At 45.5% G+C, this 18987-nt stretch overlaps 1 protein-coding gene across 2 annotated transcripts in view; it reads left to right on the top strand.

Annotated features, from left to right (window-relative positions):
• The window catches only part of LOC139572901 (secretagogin-like), a 22114-nt gene extending 5032 nt beyond the window's left edge, over positions 1–17082 (top strand). The window contains exons 4-11 of one of the 2 annotated variants that reach the window (XM_071395757.1): positions 2646–2735; positions 4428–4484; positions 6844–6921; positions 10532–10587; positions 11806–11851; positions 11957–12016; positions 12586–12654; positions 16342–17082. In XM_071395757.1, the coding sequence (XP_071251858.1) occupies positions 2646–2735; positions 4428–4484; positions 6844–6921; positions 10532–10587; positions 11806–11851; positions 11957–12016; positions 12586–12654; positions 16342–16473 (588 nt within the window). In that variant the 3' untranslated portion in view covers positions 16474–17082. The remainder of the gene's footprint in view (positions 1–2645; positions 2736–4427; positions 4485–6843; positions 6922–10531; positions 10588–11805; positions 11852–11956; positions 12017–12585; positions 12655–16341) is intronic. The other variant, XM_071395758.1, reaches the window with a different exon arrangement.
• The last annotated feature ends 1905 nt before the right edge of the window (positions 17083–18987 follow it).

The raw sequence follows: 18987 nt of genomic DNA, 5'->3' as shown, positions 1-18987 counted from the left end.
GAGAGAGAGAGAGAGAGAGAGAGAGAGAGAGAGAGAGAGAGAGAGAGAGAGAGAGAGAGAGAGAGAGAGAGAGAGAGAGAGAGAGAGAGAGAGAGAGAGAGAGAGAGAGAGAGAGAGAGAGAGAGAGAGAGAGAGAGAGAGAGAGAGAGAGAGAGAGAGAGAGAGAGAGAGAGAGAGAGAGAGAGAGAGAGAGAGAGAGAGAGAGAGAGAGAGAGAGAGAGAGAGAGAGAGAGAGAGAGAGAGAGCTTTCATCCACTTTCAAAAGAAGACCAATTCATTTGACCACAAATCTCAAAGGCTTCCAGCTTTTATAAGTGGGGGAAGTGATCAATATATTTGTGTGGTTCCTGTGGGATGTTTTACTGTATATGGGAGTGGTCACTCACAGTAAACGCTCTCTCATCCATCTGAAGTTGGCAGGCAAGCCACAGCGTCTCTTTGTGTGGTTGATGGGGAGAGTGCAGCGCTAGCAGCTAAGGGCGAGGAAACCATTTCACTAATGGGATGAACAGTATATCGTTTGTAGAGATGGAGCGATAGGCACTTGTTTTAATTGTCAAAAGCACGATTCAGCATATATGACAGCCAATTGCATGACCAGCTTCATTACATATGAACCAGCAGGAATCAATGACTGGTGCCACCTTTTTTCTCAGAGTTCTTGTTGGACAGTATTTTTGGTGCACAGTGCTGCAGTAGTAACCTACAACTGGGCTGTTTCCTCATGGTCTTTCCTCTCTCTGTCTCTCTCTCTCTCTCTCTCTCTCTCTCTCTCTCTCTCTCTCTCACTCTCTGTCTCTAAATCTCTCTCTCTCTCTCTCTCTCTCTCTCTCACTCTCTGTCTCTCTCTCTCTCTCTCTGTCTGTCTGTCTCTCTCTCTCTGCAATGTTGATCATATCCCAATGTAATCCTCTAATGCAGTGCTAATATAATTAGGACTAAGAGGGGAGGGCACAAGATCCCGTTGGGCACTCAGCACAGTTAGATCTGGATGCCTGCCAGGGCCACAATTAGTGGGTCTGATGAATTGCTGCCACGTCACTGGCATCATACTTCACTTGCATCATACTTCACTGTCATCATACTTCACTGGCATCATACTTCACTGGCATCGTACATCACTGTCATCATACTTCACTGGCATCATACTTCACTGGCATCGTACATCACTGGCATCGTACATCACTGGCATCGTACATCACTGGCATCATACTTCACTGGCATCATACTTCACTGGCATCATACTTCACTGGCATCGTACTTCACTGGCATCATACTTCACTGGCATCATACTTCACTTGCATCATACTTCACTGGCATCATACTTCACTTGCATCATACTTCACTGGCATCATACTTCACTGGCATAATACTTCACTGGCATAATACTTCACTGGCATCGTACTTCACTGGCATCGTACTTCACTGGCATCGTACTTCACTGGCATCGTACTTCACTGGCATCGTACTTCGCTGGCATCGTACTTCGCTGGCATTGTACTTCACTGGCATCGTACTTCACTGGCATCGTACTTCACTGGCATCAGACTTCACTGGCATCGTACTTCACTGTCATCATACTTCACTGTCATCATACTTCACTGGCATCATACGTCACTGGCATCATACGTCACTGGCTTCATACGTCACTGGCTTCATACTTCACTGGCATTGTACTTCACTGTCATCGTACTTCACTGGCATCATACGTCACTGGCATCATACGTCACTGGCTTCATACGTCACTGGCATCATACTTCACTGGCATCATACTTCACTGGCATCATACTTCACTGTCATCATACTTCACTGGCATCATACTTCACTTGCATCGTACTTCACTGGCATCGTACTTCACTTGCATCGTACTTCACTGGCATCATACTTCACTGTCATCATACTTCACTGGCATCATACTTCACTGTCATCATACTTCACTGGCATCATACTTCACTGGCATCATACTTCACTGGCATCGTACTTCACTGGCATCGTACTTCACTGGCATCGTACTTCACTGGCATCGCACTTCACTGGCATCGTACTTCACTGGCATCGTACTTCACTGGCATCGTACTTCACTGGCATCGTACTTCACTGGCATCGTACTTCACTGGCATCGTACTTCACTGGCATCGTACCTCACTGGCATCGTACTTCACTGTCATCGTACTTCACTGTCATCGTACTTCACTGGCATCGTACTTCACTGGCATCATACTTCACTTGCATCGTACTTCACTGGCATCATACTTCACTGGCATCGTACTTCACTGGCATCATACGTCACTGTTATCATACTTCACTGGCATCGTACTTCACTGGCATCATACTTCACGGTCTCTCTGGGAAAAAGGTGCAGCTACAGTGATTCAGTTAGAGAGGGGCGAATCAACAGTTAGAGACGCTGACTCTGGGCTGGTTGTATGGGAGGTCAGCTGGGCCGGGAGAGAGACTCACTGTACAGCTGCTGCTGTCTTCAGGACGGGTTCCCTCTCATCTTACTACCACTGATATCTTGCTGATAACTGTGGTGCAAGTATCATGATATACAGTTGAATGCACTTTAGTTGAATTCACGTGTTGTAAGTGACTCTGGATAAGAGCATCTGATAAATGTTCATGTGTATTTGGTTGTGTTGCAGTTGGCCATGATGATCCTGCCGCAGGATGAGAACTTCCTCCTGGTGTTCCGCAGGGAGGCCCCTCTGGACAACAGTGTAGACTTTATGAAGGTGAGAAGCTCCTCTGGACAACAGTGTAGACTTTATGAAGGTGAGAAGCCCCTCTGGACAACAGTGTAGACTTTATGAAGGTGAGAAGCCCCTCTGGACAACAGTGTAGACTTTATGAAGGTGAGAAGCCCCTCTGGACAACAGTGTAGACTTTATGAAGGTGAGAAGCCCCTCTGGACAACAGTGTAGACTTTATGAAGGTGAGAAGCCCCTCTGGACAACAGTGTAGACTTTATGAAGGTGAGAAGCCCCTCTGGACAACAGTGTAGACTTTATGAAGGTGAGAAGCCCCTCTGGACAACAGTGTAGACTTTATGAAGGTGAGAAGCCCCTCTGGACAACAGTGTAGACTTTATGAAGGTGAGAAGCCCCTCTGGACAACAGTGTAGACTTTATGAAGGTGAGAGACGCCCCTCTGGACAACAGTGTAGACTTTATGAAGGTGAGAGAATCCCCTCTGGACAACAGTGTAGACTTTATGAAGGTGAGAAGCCCCTCTGGACAACAGTGTAGACTTTATGAAGGTGAGAAGCCCCTCTGGAGAACAGTGTAGACTTTATGAAGGTGAGAGAAGCACCTCTGGACAACAGTGTAGACTTTATGAAGGTGAGAAGCCCCTCTGGACAACAGTGTAGACTTTATGAAGGTGAGAAGCCCCTCTGGACAACAGTGTCGACTTTATGAAGGTGAGAAGCCCCTCTGGACAACAGTGTAGACTTTATGAAGGTAAGAAGCGATTGTGGACAACAGTGTAGAATTTATGAAGGTGAGAAGCCCCTCTGGACAACAGTGTAGACTTTATGAAGGTGAGAAGCCCCTCTGGACAACAGTGTAGACTTTATGAAGGTGAGAAGCCCCTCTGGACAACAGTGTAGACTTTATGAAGGTGAGAAGCCCCTCTGGACAACAGTGTAGACTTTATGAAGGTGAGAAGCCCCTCTGGACAACAGTGTAGACTTTATGAAGGTGAGAGAAGCCCCTCTGGACAACAGTGTAGACTCTATGAAGGTGAGAAGCCCCTCTGAACAACAGTGTAGACTTTATGAAGATGAGAGAAGCCCCTCTGGACAACAGTGTAGACTTTATGAAGGTGAGAGAAGCCCCTCTGTACAACAGTGTAGACTTTATGAAGATGAGAGAAGCCCCTCTGGACAACAGTGTAGACTTTATGAAGGTGAGAAGCGATTGTGGTGATCTGTTGGAATGGTCTGTGTGGTGATCTGTTGGAATGGTCTGTGTGGTGATCTGTTGGAATGGTCTGTGCGGTGATCTGTTGGAATGGTCTGTGAGGTGATCTGTTGGACTGGTCTGTGCGGTGATCTGTTGGAATGGTCTGTTTGGTGATCTGTTGGAATGGTCTGTGTGGTGATCTGTTGGAATTGCCTTTGTGGTGATCTGTTGGACTGGTCTGTGTGGTGATCTGTTGGTATGGTCTGTGTGGTGATCCGTGTACCTGCCAGATCTGTATAACCAGAAATGTGAGATGTAATTTGTAATTTATGGAAAGAATGTTCGCAGTTCCTTTTTCTATGTGAACTCCATTTGTTGTGTGTGGCTATCACAGTAACTCTGAGGAAGACAAAGAACTCAACATCACCTCACCTGGATAAGCACCCTAATGCTTACTAAGGGTCATTGGTGGCAGCTGGTATTTGTATTCACAGCAACTGATTGTCCTTCTTGTCTCTATAGATCTGGAGAAAGTATGACGCTGACAGCAGTGGATTCATATCAGCTGTGGAGCTGAAGGTAATGTTGTTTAACTCCACTCCTACACACAGAAGGTAATGTTGTTTAACTCCACTCCTACACACAGAAGTTAATGTTGTTTAACTCCACTCCTACACACAGAAGGTAATGTTTTGTAAACTCCACTCCTACACACAGAAGGTAATGTGGTTTAACTCCACTCCTACACACAGAAGGTAATGTGGTTTAACTCCACTCCTACACACAGAAGGTAATGTTGTTTAACTCCACTCCTACACACAGAAGGTAATGTGGTTTAACTCCACTCCTACACACAGAAGGTAATGTTGTTTAACTCCACTCCTACACACAGAAGGTAATGTTGTTTAACTCCACTCCTACACACAGAAGGTAATGTGGTTTAACTCCACTCCTACACACAGAAGGTAATGTTGTTAAACTCCACTCCTACACACAGAAGGTAATGTGGTTTAACTCCACTCCTACACACATAAGGTAATGTTGTTAAACTCCACTCCTACACACAGAAGGTAATGTGGTTTAACTCCACTCCTACACACAGAAGGTAATGTGGTTTAACTCCACTCCTACACACAGAAGGTAATGTGGTTTAACTCCACTCCTACACACAGAAGGTAATGTGGTTTAACTCCACTCCTACACACAGAAGGTAATGTGGTTTAACTCCACTCCTACACACAGAAGGTAATGTTGTTTAACTCCACCCCTACACACAGAAGGTAATGTGGTTTAACTCCACTCCTACACACAGAAGGTAATGCTGTTTAACTCCACTCCTACACACAGAAGGTAGTGTTGTTTAACTCCACTCCTACACACAGAAGGTAATGTGGTTTAACCCCTCTCCTACACACAGAAGGTAATGTGGTTTAACTCCACTCCTACACACAGAAGGTAATGTTGTTTAACTCCACTCCTACACACAGAAGGTAATGTGGTTTAACTCCACTCCTACACACAGAAGGTAATGTTGTTTAACTCCACTCCTACACACAGAAGGTAATGTGGTTTAACTCCACTCCTACACACAGAAGGTAATGTTGTTTAACTCCACTCCTACACACAGAAGGTAATGTGGTTTAACTCCACTCCTACACACAGAAGGTAATGTTGTTTAACTCCACTCCTACACACAGAAGGTAATGTGGTTTAACTCCACTCCTACACACAGAAGGTAATGTTGTTTAACTCCACTCCTACACACAGAAGGTAATGTGGTTTAACTCCACTCCTACACACAGAAGGTAATGTTGTTTAACTCCACTCCTACACACAGAAGGTAATGTGGTTTAACTCCACTCCTACACACAGAAGGTAATGTGGTTTAACTCCACTCCTACACACAGAAGGTAATGTGGTTTAACTCCACTCCTACACACAGAAGGTAATGTGGTTTAACTCCACTCCTACACACAGAAGGTAATGTTGTTTAACTCCACTCCTACACACAGAAGGTAATGTTGTTTAACTCCACTCCTACACACAGAAGGTAATGTTGTTTAACTCCACTCCCACACACAGAAGGTAATGTTGTTTAACTCCACTCCTACACACAGAAGGTAATGTTGTTTAACTCCACTCCTACACACAGAAGGTAATGTTGTTTAACTCCACTCCTACACACAGAAGGTAATGTTGTTTAACTCCACTCCTACACACAGAAGGTAATGTGGTTTAACTCCACTCCTACACACAGAAGGTAATGTGGTTTAACTCCACTCCTACACACAGAAGGTAATGTTGTTTAACTCCACTCCTACACACAGAAGGTAATGTGGTTTAACTCCACTCCTACACACAGAAGGTAATGTGGTTTAACTCCACTCCTACACACAGAAGGTAATGTGGTTTAACTCCACTCCTACACACAGAAGGTAATGTTGTTTAACTCCACCCCTACACACAGAAGGTAATGTGGTTTAACTCCACTCCTACACACAGAAGGTAATGTTGTTTAACTCCACTCCTACACACAGAAGGTAATGTGGTTTAACTCCTCTCCTACACACAGAAGGTAATGTGGTTTAACGCCACTCCTACACACAGAAGGTAATGTTGTTTAACTCCACTCCTACACACAGAAGGTAATGTTGTTTAACTCCACTCCTACACACAGAAGGTAATGTTGTTTAACTCCACTCCTACACACAGAAGGTAATGTTGTTAAACTCCACTCCTACACACAGAAGGTAATGTTGTTTGACTCCACTCCTACACACAGAACGTAATGTCTTTATATTTATCAAACCATGTTAGATCTGATTTCAGTGAATCAGGAAATAAACCAATAAACCATGTTAGATCTGATTTCAGGGATTCAGGCAATAAACCACTAAGCCATGCCCTTTTAATTTCCTCTCTCCTTCTTTGTAAACAGGGTTTCCTGAAGGACTTGTTCCAGCAGCACGGGAAGGCTGTGTCCTCCAGCAAACTGGATGAGTACACAGACGCAATGGTAAAACAGCAGTCTCCTAGCCCTTTCCTGTAGTCAAATGACCAAGGCGCCCCCAGTGGCCTCATTGGTGGAATGTTATTCATATTTTTCATCATTTCATAATTAATAAATACTATTTCAAAACAAATGCTGAAAATGTCTTCTTCTTGGTTCCTGGAGGTACTAAAGATATCCTCTTGGTTCCTGGAGGAACATAGGGCCTGTACTAAAGATATCCTCTTGGTTCCTGGAGGAACATAGGGCCTGTACTAAAGATATCCTCTTGGTTCCTGGAGGAACATAGGGCCTGTACTAACGATATCCTCTTGGTTCCTGGAGGAACATAGGGCCTGTACTAAAGATATCCTCTTGGTTCCTGGAGGAACATAGGGCCTGTACTAACGATATCCTCTTGGTTCCTGGAGGAACATAGGGCCTGTACTAAAGATATCCTCTTGGTTCCTGGAGGAACATAGGGCCTGTACTAACGATATCCTCTTGGTTCCTGGAGGAACATAGGGCCTGTACTAAAGATATCCTCTTGGTTCCTGGAGGAACATAGGGCCTGTACTAAAGATATCCTCTTGGTTCCTGGAGGAACATAGGGCCTGTACTAAAGATATCCTCTTGGTTCCTGGAGGAACATAGGGCCTGTACTAAAGATATCCTCTTGGTTCCTGGAGGAACATAGGGCCTGTACTAACGATATCCTCTTGGTTCCTGGAGGAACATAGGGCCTGTACTAACGATATCCTCTTGGTTCCTGTTGCTAGTCTTGGGATGCTTCCATTCCCTTTTGGCCATGACAAGCAGTCTTTATAGTCTCTTAGCCACTGATTTACAATCTCTCTCTCCAGTGTGTGTAAAAGAAGATAACTCAAGCACAACGTCTAATCACCATAATGCAGTCATCAGTCTCTAGAACCATTAATGCTGGGTAAATGAACCGTATTTATGGCTCTTTCAGAGTGCCTTTCATGTCGCTGAACGTGGTATAGATTCAGCAGGTAAATCTTGTTTCACTGACGTTCATTACAACCAGATTTCAACCAACTTTGACCCGCGCCCCGCTGTGTATAAACGGTACAGGATCTTCAGGATGTTTAATATGTATTTTTATTTGACCTTTATTTAACTAGGCAAGTCAGTTAAAAACAAATTCTTATTTACAATGACGGCCTAGGAACAGTGGGTTAACTGCCTTGTTCAGGGGCAGAACGACAGATTTTTACCTTGTCAGCTCGGCGATTCGATCCACCAACCTTTCGGTTACTGGCCCATCACTCTAACCACTAGGCTACCTGCCGCCCCGAAGTGGCTTATTCCCAGACTCCTGTCAAAGGGTCATCGCATTATACTGGCACCTGTCACCGACTGTTTTTTCCAATCTTATCCATACCCCGAGGCTTGTTCCCTTCTCTGAAAACGTTCTAACTTCTACGCTAACTTTAAATGGACTTCACTGACTCAGATTCCCAGTGAGGAGAAAATGTCTTCATCCTGCAGCCAGGTGTGGTCTCTCTCTCCCCAGTTCATCAGACAGGGTAATGCATTCCCAAATGGCATCCTATTCCTTATGGGCCCTGGTCAAAAGTAGTACACTATATAGGGAATAGGGAGTCATTTGGGACCGTGACAGGGCTGTGTTGTGGCAGCCAGCAGCAGATGACTCTTCATTTGGGACCGTGACAGGGCTGTGTTGTGGCAGCCAGCAGCAGATGACTCTTCATTTGGGACCGTGACAGGGCTGTGTTGTGGCAGCCAGCAGCAGATCACTCTGTCCAGCTGTATTAATCATCTCATCTAACAGACTGAGATATTAGATTACCAGTGTCTGGCGGGAAACTGTCACACCTCTCATACCGATTCACTCTGTCTGTCTCTCACCCTGCCCTGTCTGTCTCTTACCCTGGCCTGGTCTGGCATCACAGTGTCTGTCTCTCACCCTGCCCTGTCTGTCTCTCACCCTGGCCTGGTCTGGCATCACCCCGTTCCGTCTCTCACCCTGGCCTGGTCTGGCATCACCCCGTTCTGTCTCTCACCCTGGTCTGGCATCACCCCGTTCTGTCTCTCACCGTGGCCTGGTCTGGCATCACAGTGTCTGTCTCTCACCCTGGCCTGGTCTGGTCTCTCACCCTGGCCTGGTCTGGCATCACCCCGTTCCGTCTCTCACCCTGGTCTGGCATCAACCCGTTCTGTCTCTCACCCTGGCCTGGTCTGGCATCACAGTGTCTGTCTCTCACCCTGGCCTGGTCTGGCATCACCCCGTTCCGTCTCTCACCCTGTTCTGGTCTGGCATCACCCTGTTCCGTCTCTCACCCTGGCCTGGTCTGGCATCACCCCGTTCTGTCTCTCACCCTGGCCTGGTCTGACATCACCCCGTTCCGTCTCTCACCCTGGCCTGGTCTGGCATCACCCCGTTCTGTCTCTCACCCTGGCCTGGTCTGACATCACCCCGTTCTGTCTCTCACCCTGGTCTGGCATCACCCCGTTCTCGTTACAGTACTTCTAACCTGTCTATCATATTTTCAAAGAGAGTGGCTGTCAAAATGGCAGGTTGACGTTTATTGTCATGAGTCTTGTCTTGGAGGCAGAGCTGAGAGATTTCCCTTTAGATAGGCCAGCTGCAAAGTCAAAATTGGCTATATTGTAAAAATGTATGAAAACAAAAATGTGCCTTTAAGGTTAGGGTTAGGCATTAGGCTTAGCAGTCTGGTTAAGGTTAGGGTTAGGCATTAGGGTTAGCAGTGTGGTTAAGGTTAGGGTTAGGCATTAGGCTTAGCAGTGTGGTTAAGGTTAGGGTTAGGCATTAGGCTTAGCAGTCTGGTTAAGGTTAGGGTTAGGCATTAGGGTTAGCAGTGTGGTTAAGGTTAGGGTTAGGCATTAGGCTTAGCAGTGTGGTTAAGGTTAGGGTTAGGCATTAGGGTTAGCAGTGTGGTTAAGGTTAGGGTTAGGCATTAGGCTTAGCAGTGTGGTTAAGGTTAGGGTTAGGCATTAGGCTTAGCAGTGTGGTTAAGGTTAGGCATTAGGCTTAGCAGTGTGGTTAAGGTTAGGGTTAGGCTTAGCAGTGTGATTACGGTTAGGGTTAGGCTTAGCAGTGTGATTAAGGTTAGGCATTAGGCTTAGCAGTGTGGTTAAGGTTAGGGTTAGGCATTAGGCATTAGGCTTAGCAGTGTGGTTAAGGTTAGGGTTAGGCATTAGGCTTAGCAGTGTGGTTAAGGTTAGGGTTAGGCATTAGGCTTATCAGTGTGGTTAAGGTTAGGGTTAGGCATTAGGCTTAGCAGTGTGGTTAAGGTTAGGGTTAGGCATTAGGCTTAGCAGTGTGGTTAGGTTTAGGCATTAGGCTTAGCAGTGTGGTTAAGGTTAGGGTTGGGTTTAATCATGTTGTGGCTTTGCCAGCTAGTGACCACTCTGCAGAGCTGCCTCCAGAACAACATTCATAATGAAAAACGCTAACCTGAGTCAACAGGTGTTTATTTGTGCTCTGATCTAAACCATTGACAAACATGTTTAGTTGGCTTTTTTAAGCAGGAAAACCAGTAATCGCCAAATATATGTAATATCTCCGTTGGTCTGTCTTGAACCAAAATTACACATGTTTTATTATGCATCAATTCCTTTTTTCTAACAGATGAACATTTTTGACAAAAATAAGGATGGTCGCTTGGATCTGAACGATTTGGCCAGGTACGTCTAATTGACTCTATTACAATTCTGAATACTGAACCGTTTGGCCAGGTACTTCTAATTGACTCTATTACAATTCTGAATACTGAACCGTTTGGCCAGGTACTTCTAATTGACTCTATTACAATTCTGAATACTGAACCGTTTGGCCAGGTACTTCTAATTGACTCTATTACAATTCTGAATACTGAACCGTTTGGCCAGATACTTCTAATTGACTCTATTACAATTCTGAATACTGAACCGTTTGGCCAGGTACTTCTAATTGACTCTATTACAATTCTGAATACTGAACCGTTTGGCCAGGTACTTCTAATTGACTCTATTACAATTGTGAATACTGAACCGTTTGGCCAGGTACTTCTAATTGACTCTATTACAATTCTGAATACTGAACCGTTTGGCCAGGTACTTCTAATTGACTCTATTACAATTCTGAATACTGAACCGTTTGGCCAGGTACTTCTAATTGACTCTATTACAATTCTGAATACTGAACCGTTTGGCCAGGTACTTCTGATTGACTCTATTACAATGCTGAATATTGAACCGTTTGGCCAGGTACTTCTAATTGACTCTATTACAATTCTGAATACTGAACCGTTTGGTCAGGTACATCTAATTGACTCTATTACAATTCTGAATACTGAACCGTTTGGTCAGGTACTTCTAAATGACTCTATTACAATTCTGAATACTGAACCGTTTGGTCAGGTACTTCTAATTGACTCTATTACACTTCTGAATACTGAACCGTTTGGTCAGGTACTTCTAATTGACTCTATTACACTTCTGAATACTGAACCGTTTGGTCAGGTACTTCTAATTGACTCTATTACAATTCTGAATACTGAACCGTTTGGTCAGGTACTTCTGATTGACTCTATTACCATTCTGAATACTGAACCGTTTGGCCAGGTACTTCTAATTGACTCTATTACAGTTCTGAATACTGAACCGTTTGGCCAGGTACTTCTAATTGACTCTATTACACTTCTGAATACTGAACCGTTTGGTCAGGTACTTCTAATTGACTCTATTACAATTCTGAATACTGAACCGTTTGGCCAGGTACTTCTGATTGACTCTATTACAATTCTGAATACTGAACCGTTTGGTCAGGTACTTCTGATTGACTCTATACTGTAGTATCAATACCTTTTCTGACTATGCTGTTTTGCTTGATCAAATTGTTGTTTATTTCACGTTTTCCTTTAGGATCCTGGCTCTAGAAGAGAATTTCATGCTACAGTTCAAAATGGATGTGAGTTCAGTTGATGTGTTTCTCCTAATGCTCATTACATTACTCTGCTAAATCATCTTATGAAAATGGACAGATGAAACTAACCATAATTGACTCTGTTTACAGGCCTCCAGTCAAGAAGACAGAAAGAGAGACTTTGACAAAATATTCAACCACTATGATGTTGTGAGTACAGACAGAGTACCCTTGGGGCTGGGATGTTGGATTTGATTTGCAGGGCAACTGCTTCCTCTATATGGTCTGTAAATTAAATACGAGTTGCAAAATAAGGATGTTTGGTCTGCATTTAGAGAAGAGAGATTAGAATGTTGGCATGATGCTCTTTTAATGAGTTCTATGTTCTCTCTTCTCCATTGGTCAGAGTAACACCGGAGCTTTTAATGAGTTCTATGTTCTCTCTTCTCCATTGGTCAGAGTAACACCGGAGCTTTTAATGAGTTCTATGTTCTCTCTTCTCCATTGGTCAGAGTAACACCGGAGCTTTTAATGAGTTCTGTGTTCTCTCTTCTCCATTGGTCAGAGTAACACCCGGAGCTTTTAATGAGTTCTATGTTCTCTCTTCTCCATTGGTCAAAGTAACACCCGGAGCTTTTAATGAGTTCTATGTTCTCTCTTCTCCATTGGTCAGAGTAACACCGGAGCTTTTAATGAGTTCTATGTTCTCTCTTCTCCATTGGTCAGAGTAACACCGGAGCTTTTAATGAGTTCTATGTTCTCTCTTCTCCATTGGTCAGAGTAACACCGGAGCTTTGGAAGGACCGGAGGTGGATGGCTTTGTAAAAGACATGATGGAGCTGGTCAGGGTGAGTTGTGGGGAAGAATATCAGACAATATCTTTATGAATGTGCCACAAACATGATCCTATTATAGGCCCAAAGGACATCTACTGTGTCCAGTGTCCTCTGTCCTGGCTGGCCCAAAGGACATCTACTGTGTCCAGTGTTCTCTGTCCTGGCTGGCCATAAGGACATCTACTGTGTCCAGTGTTCTCTGTCCTGGCTGGCCTTAAGGACATCTACTGTGTCCAGTGTTCTCTGTCCTGGCTGGCCCTAAGGACATCTACTGTGTCCAGTGTTCTCTGTCCTGGCTGGCCATAAGGACATCTACTGTGTCCAGTGTCCTCTGTCCTGGCTGGCCCAAAGGACATCTACTGTGTCCAGTGTTCTCTGTCCTGGCTGGCCTTAAGGACATCTACTGTGTCCAGTGTTCTCTGTCCTGGCTGGCCTTAAGGACATCTACTGTGTCCAGTGTTCTCTGTCCTGGCTGGCCTTAAGGACATCTACTGTGTCCAGTGTTCTCTGTCCTGGCTGGCCTTAAGGACATCTACTGTGTCCAGTGTTCTCTGTCCTGGCTGGCCATAAGGACATCTACTGTGTCCAGTGTTCTCTGTCCTGGCTGGCCTTAAGGACATCTACTGTGTCCAGTGTTCTCTGTCCTGGCTGGCCTTAAGGACATCTACTGTGTCCAGTGTTCTCTGTCCTGGCTGGCCTTAAGGACATCTACTGTGTCCAGTGTCCTCTGTCCTGGCTGGCCATAAGGACATCTACTGTGTCCAGTGTTCTCTGTCCTGGCTGGCCCAAAGGACATCTACTGTGTCCAGTGTTCTCTGTCCTGGCTGGCCCAAAGGACATCTACTGTGTCCAGTGTTCTCTGTCCTGGCTGGCCATAAGGACATCTACTGTGTCCAGTGTTCTCTGTCCTGGCTGGCCATAAGGACATCTACTGTGTCCAGTGTTCTCTGTCCTGGATGGCCCAAAGGACATCTACTGTGTCCAGTGTTCTCTGTCCTGGCTGGCCCAAAGGACATCTACTGTGTTCAGTGTTCTCTCTCCTGGCTGGCCATAAGGACATCTACTGTGTCCAGTGTCCTCTGTCCTGGCTGGCCATAAGGACATCTACTGTGTCCAGTGTTCTCTGTCCTGGCTGGCCATAAGGACATCTACTGTGTCCAGTGTTCTCTGTCCTGGCTGGCCATAAGGACATCTACTGTGTCCAGTGTTCTTTGTCCTGGCTGGCCTTAAGGACATCTACTGTGTCCAGTGTTCTCTGTCCTGGCTGGCCCTAAGGACATCTACTGTGTCCAGTGTTCTCTGTCCTGGCTGGCCCAAAGGACATCTACTGTGTCCAGTGTTCTCTGTCCTGGCTGGCCATAAGGACATCTACTGTGTCCAGTGTTCTCTGTCCTGGCTGGCCATAAGGACATCTACTGTGTCCAGTGTTCTCTGTCCTGGCTGGCCATAAGGACATCTACTGTGTCCAGTGTTCTTTGTCTAGGCTGGCCTTAAGGACATCTACTGTGTCCAGTGTTCTCTGTCCTGGCTGGCCCTAAGGACATCTACTGTGTCCAGTGTTCTCTGTCCTGGCTGGCCCTAAGGACATCTACTGTGTCCAGTGTTCTCTGTCCTGGCTGGCCATAAGGACATCTACTGTGTCCAGTGTCCTCTGTCCTGGCTGGCCATAAGGACATCTACTGTGTCCAGTGTTCTCTGTCCTGGCTGGCCTTAAGGACATCTACTGTGTCCAGTGTTCTCTGTCCTGGCTGGCCTTAAGGACATCTACTGTGTCCAGTGTTCTCTGTCCTGGCTGGCCTTAAGGACATCTACTGTGTCCAGTGTTCTCTGTCCTGGCTGGCCATAAGGACATCTACTGTGTCCAGTGTTCTCTGTCCTGGCTGGCCTTAAGGACATCTACTGTGTCCAGTGTTCTCTGTCCTGGCTGGCCTTAAGGACATCTACTGTGTCCAGTGTTCTCTGTCCTGGCTGGCCTTAAGGACATCTACTGTGTCCAGTGTTCTCTGTCCTGGCTGGCCTTAAGGACATCTACTGTGTCCAGTGTTCTCTGTCCTGGCTGGCCCAAAGGACATCTACTGTGTCCAGTGTTCTCTGTCCTGGCTGGCCATAAGGACATCTACTGTGTCCAGTGTTCTCTGTCCTGGCTGGCCATAAGGACATCTACTGTGTCCAGTGTTCTCTGTCCTGGCTGGCCATAAGGACATCTACTGTGTCCAGTGTTCTTTGTCCTGGCTGGCCTTAAGGACATCTACTGTGTCCAGTGTTCTCTGTCCTGGCTGGCCCTAAGGACATCTACTGTGTCCAGTGTTCTCTGTCCTGGCTGGCCCAAAGGACATCTACTGTGTCCAGTGTTCTCTGTCCTGGCTGGCCATAAGGACATCTACTGTGTCCAGTGTTCTCTGTCCTGGCTGGCCTTAAGGACATCTACTGTGTCCAGTGTTCTCTGTCCTGGCTGGCCATAAGGACATCTACTGTGTCCAGTGTTCTCTGTCCTGGCTGGCCATAAGGACATCTACTGTGTCCAGTGTTCTTTGTCCTGGCTGGCCTTAAGGACATCTACTGTGTCCAGTGTTCTTTGTCCTGGCTGGCCATAAGGACATCTACTGTGTCCAGTGTTCTCTGTCCTGGCTGGCCATAAGGACATCTACTGTGTCCAGTGTTCTCTGTCCTGGCTGGCCTTAAGGACATCTACTGTGTCCAGTGTTCTCTGTCCTGGCTGGCCCTAAGGACATCTACTGTGTCCAGTGTTCTCTGTCCTGGCTGGCCTTAAGGACATCTACTGTGTCCAGTGTCCTCTGTCCTGGCTGGCCTTAAGGACATCTACTGTGTCCAGTGTTCTCTGTCCTGGCTGGCCCAAAGGACATCTACTGTGTCCAGTGTTCTCTGTCCTGGCTGGCCATAAGGACATCTATTGTCTCCAGTGTACTCTGTCCTGGCTGGCCCAAAGGACATCTACTGTGTCCAGTGTTCTCTGTCCTGGCTGGCCCAAAGGACATCTATTGTATCCAGTGTTCTCTGTCCTGGCTGGCCCAAAGGACATCTATTGTCTCCAGTGTTCTCTGTCCTGGCTGGCCCAAAGGACATCTACTGTGTCCAGTGTCCTCTGTCCTGGCTGGCCCAAAGGACATCTACTGTGTCCAGTGTTCTCTGTCCTGGCTGGCCCAAAGGACATCTACTGTGTCCAGTGTCCTCTGTCCTGGCTGGCCATAAGGACATCTACTGTGTCCAGTGTTCTCTGTCCTGGCTGGCCCAAAGGACATCTATTGTCTCCAGTGTTCTCTGTCCTGGCTGGCCTTAAGGACATCTACTGTGTCCAGTGTTCTCTGTCCTGGCTGGCCATAAGGACATCTACTGTGTCCAGTGTCCTCTGTCCTGGCTGGCCATAAGGACATCTACTGTGTCCAGTGTTCTCTGTCCTGGCTGGCCTTAAGGACATCTATTGTGTCCAGTGTCCTCTGTCCTGGCTGGCCATAAGGACATCGATTGTGCCCAGTGTTCTCTGTATCCATCAACAACAGATGAAATGCTCCTTGACGTTCACCTCTTGACCTCATTGAACTTACAGAATACATTAACTTTAGCCCACACATTCAATAGATCTTTATTGTCCCGGAAGAGCAATTTTTGTGCAATATAAAATACATCTATACAAACATAGTTTCACTACTAATGTGTTTTACCTGTTGATCTTCCATCCAGCCCAGCATCACTGGTCCAGAGCTGGACAAACTGAGGGCTGTGCTGCTGGGACACTGTGACGTCAACAAAGATGGAAAGATCCAGAGGAATGAGCTGGCGCTGTGCCTGGGAATGAAGCCCAAAAAGGCCTAGTCTTCCCCGTACAGAGAAGCCCTCTACTGCTGATCCTTCCCTTCACTCTGAGACATCCAGAACACCCAGAACTTTATGTCCAATCTTCAAAAACAAAGATGACAAAGACAACAGCTGCCAGTGTTTCAGCATGTTGTAGAACAAGCACTGTTCTGAATGATATCAATTGTGTTTTCTTGTGATGGATTCAAATTAATACAGAATAATACAGGTAGTCTACTGGTAAATTAATACAGAATAATACAGGTAGCCTACTGGTAAATTAATACAGAATAATACAGGTAGTCTACTGGTAAATTAATACAGAATAATACAGGTAGTCTACTGGTAAATTAATACAGAATAATACAGGTAGTCTACTGGTAAATTAATACAGAATAATACAGGTAGTCTACTGGTAAATTAAAGTGTATCTATTTGAAAAAGCAGGAGAATGCTCAATGTTCAAGACTGTGTTGTGAATGATGCTTTGTTTTGTTGGCCTGGCCTTAGCTGGCTATTGGGCAATTTGCATGTAAGTGCAGTACTGTATTGTACATTAGGTGAGTTGCTGTTTTTAATATTATATGATGATGTTTAACAATGATAATTAAATCAAGAATAGTGGCACTTGGTGTTGTGTACTATGTTCCCGATACATTTAACATTAGTGCGTACAATATTGCCTGTGTATACAGTACCACTGGGCAGTGGGTAGCCTAGTGGTTAAGAGCATTGGGCCAGTAGCCAACATTTTACACTTCTGTTAATTATATAGCGTCACTAAATATTCAGATTATATTTACTTAACCCAGGGATCATCAACTAGGTTCAGCCACGGGACGATTTCTTCTTGATCGGATGGTCTGGGGGCCCGGAACATAATTACAGATAATTTGTAGACTGAAAATTGACCGCAAGAAGCCCAAACAGACATAATATTTACATTTAAGTCATTTAGCAGACGCTCTTATCCAGAGCGACTTACAAATTGGTGCATTCACCTTATGATATCCAGTGGAACAACCACTTTACAATAGTGCATCTAACTCTTTTAAGGGGGGGGGGGGTTAGAAGGATTACTTTATCCTATCCTAGGTATTCCTTAAAGAGGTGGGGTTTCAGGTGTCTCCGGAAGGTGGTGATTGATGTGATTGATGTGACTTAAACATAATAATTTCAAACCTTGCTTATATTTGTATACGATCACATGTTTCTCTCTATTATACTTGGGAACAGATTTTCTTAAATTAAATTCACTCGGAGCTGATTTTTTTTGGGGGGGGGCAGAAAACTTTGGAGGCCAAATAAAACCACCAGCGGGCCGAATTCGGCCTGGTCCGCCAGTTGGCCAACCCTGACTCAACCCATCTACCTAGGCTGGAGATATAGAACTAACAGTCATTCATGACCTTAGAACAGAATCGAGAGATGTCCTCAGAGCCACTGTGCTCTGGTCAAAAGTAGGGCACTATTTAAGGAATAGGGTGCAATTTGGAACACATCCTGTAGGTTTAACAGCTGCCGGAGTGCTGACAGGTTCCCTACATGCTACAGTAATGGTTTGTATGGTCTGTGCTGTTTGCTGGGAGAGAGAGGGGAGTATATTACAGTAATGGTTTGTATGGTCTGTGCTGTTTGCTGGGAGAGAGAGAGGGAAGTATATTACAGTAATGGTTTGTATGGTCTGTGCTGTTTGCTGGGAGAGAGGGGGAAGTATATTACAGTAATGGTTTGTATGGTCTGTGCTGTTTGCTGGGAGAGAGAGAGGGAAGTATATTACAGTAATGGTTTGTATGGTCTGTGCTGTTTGCTGGGAGAGAGACAGGGAAGTATATTACAGTAATGGTTTGTATGGTCTGTGCTGTTTGCTGGGAGAGAGGGAAGTATACTACAGTAATGGTTTGTATGGTCTGTGCTGTTTGCTGGGAGAGAGAGAGGGAAGTATACTACAGTAATGGTTTGTATGGTCTGTGCTGTTTGCTGGGAGAGAGAGGGAAGTATATTACAGTAATGGTTTGTATGGTCTGTGCTGTTTGCTGGGAGAGAGAGAGGGAAGTATACTACAGTAATGGTTTGTATGGTCTGTGCTGTTTGCTGGGAGAGAGAGGGAAGTATACTACAGTAATGGTTTGTATGGTCTGTGCTGTTTGCTGGGAGAGAGAGGGAAGTATACTACAGTACTCATTTGATTGTGGTAAATATACTGGTTATCTAAAAAAAGGAACTCCTTGAAAACATTCCAGCTGCATTCAGATCCATCGATGGATAGATCAGAGTGTTTGTGTACATGTTGTGGAGGGGTCTGGCTCGTAGGGCTTTGGTCAAAAGTAGTGCACTATATAGGGAATAGGGTTCCATTTGGGACGCAGAGGTGTAATGAAGTGAACGCAGCTTGTGCTCCCGTTGAGAGTTCAGGTCACCATAGAAACCCATTCATTCGTTCAGGAGTGGGTGGGTGGGTGGGATATCTCAATCAGTAAGCACCTGACAGAATAAACATGGCTTAGTCATCGACATCTGGTGTGGTTCCCT

Source organism: Salvelinus alpinus, chromosome 4, assembly GCF_045679555.1.
Source record: "Salvelinus alpinus chromosome 4, SLU_Salpinus.1, whole genome shotgun sequence".
Lineage (NCBI taxonomy): Eukaryota > Metazoa > Chordata > Actinopteri > Salmoniformes > Salmonidae > Salvelinus > Salvelinus alpinus.
The sequence above is the reverse complement of the archived record's forward strand: the minus strand, read 5'-3'. Positions and strand labels throughout refer to the sequence as shown.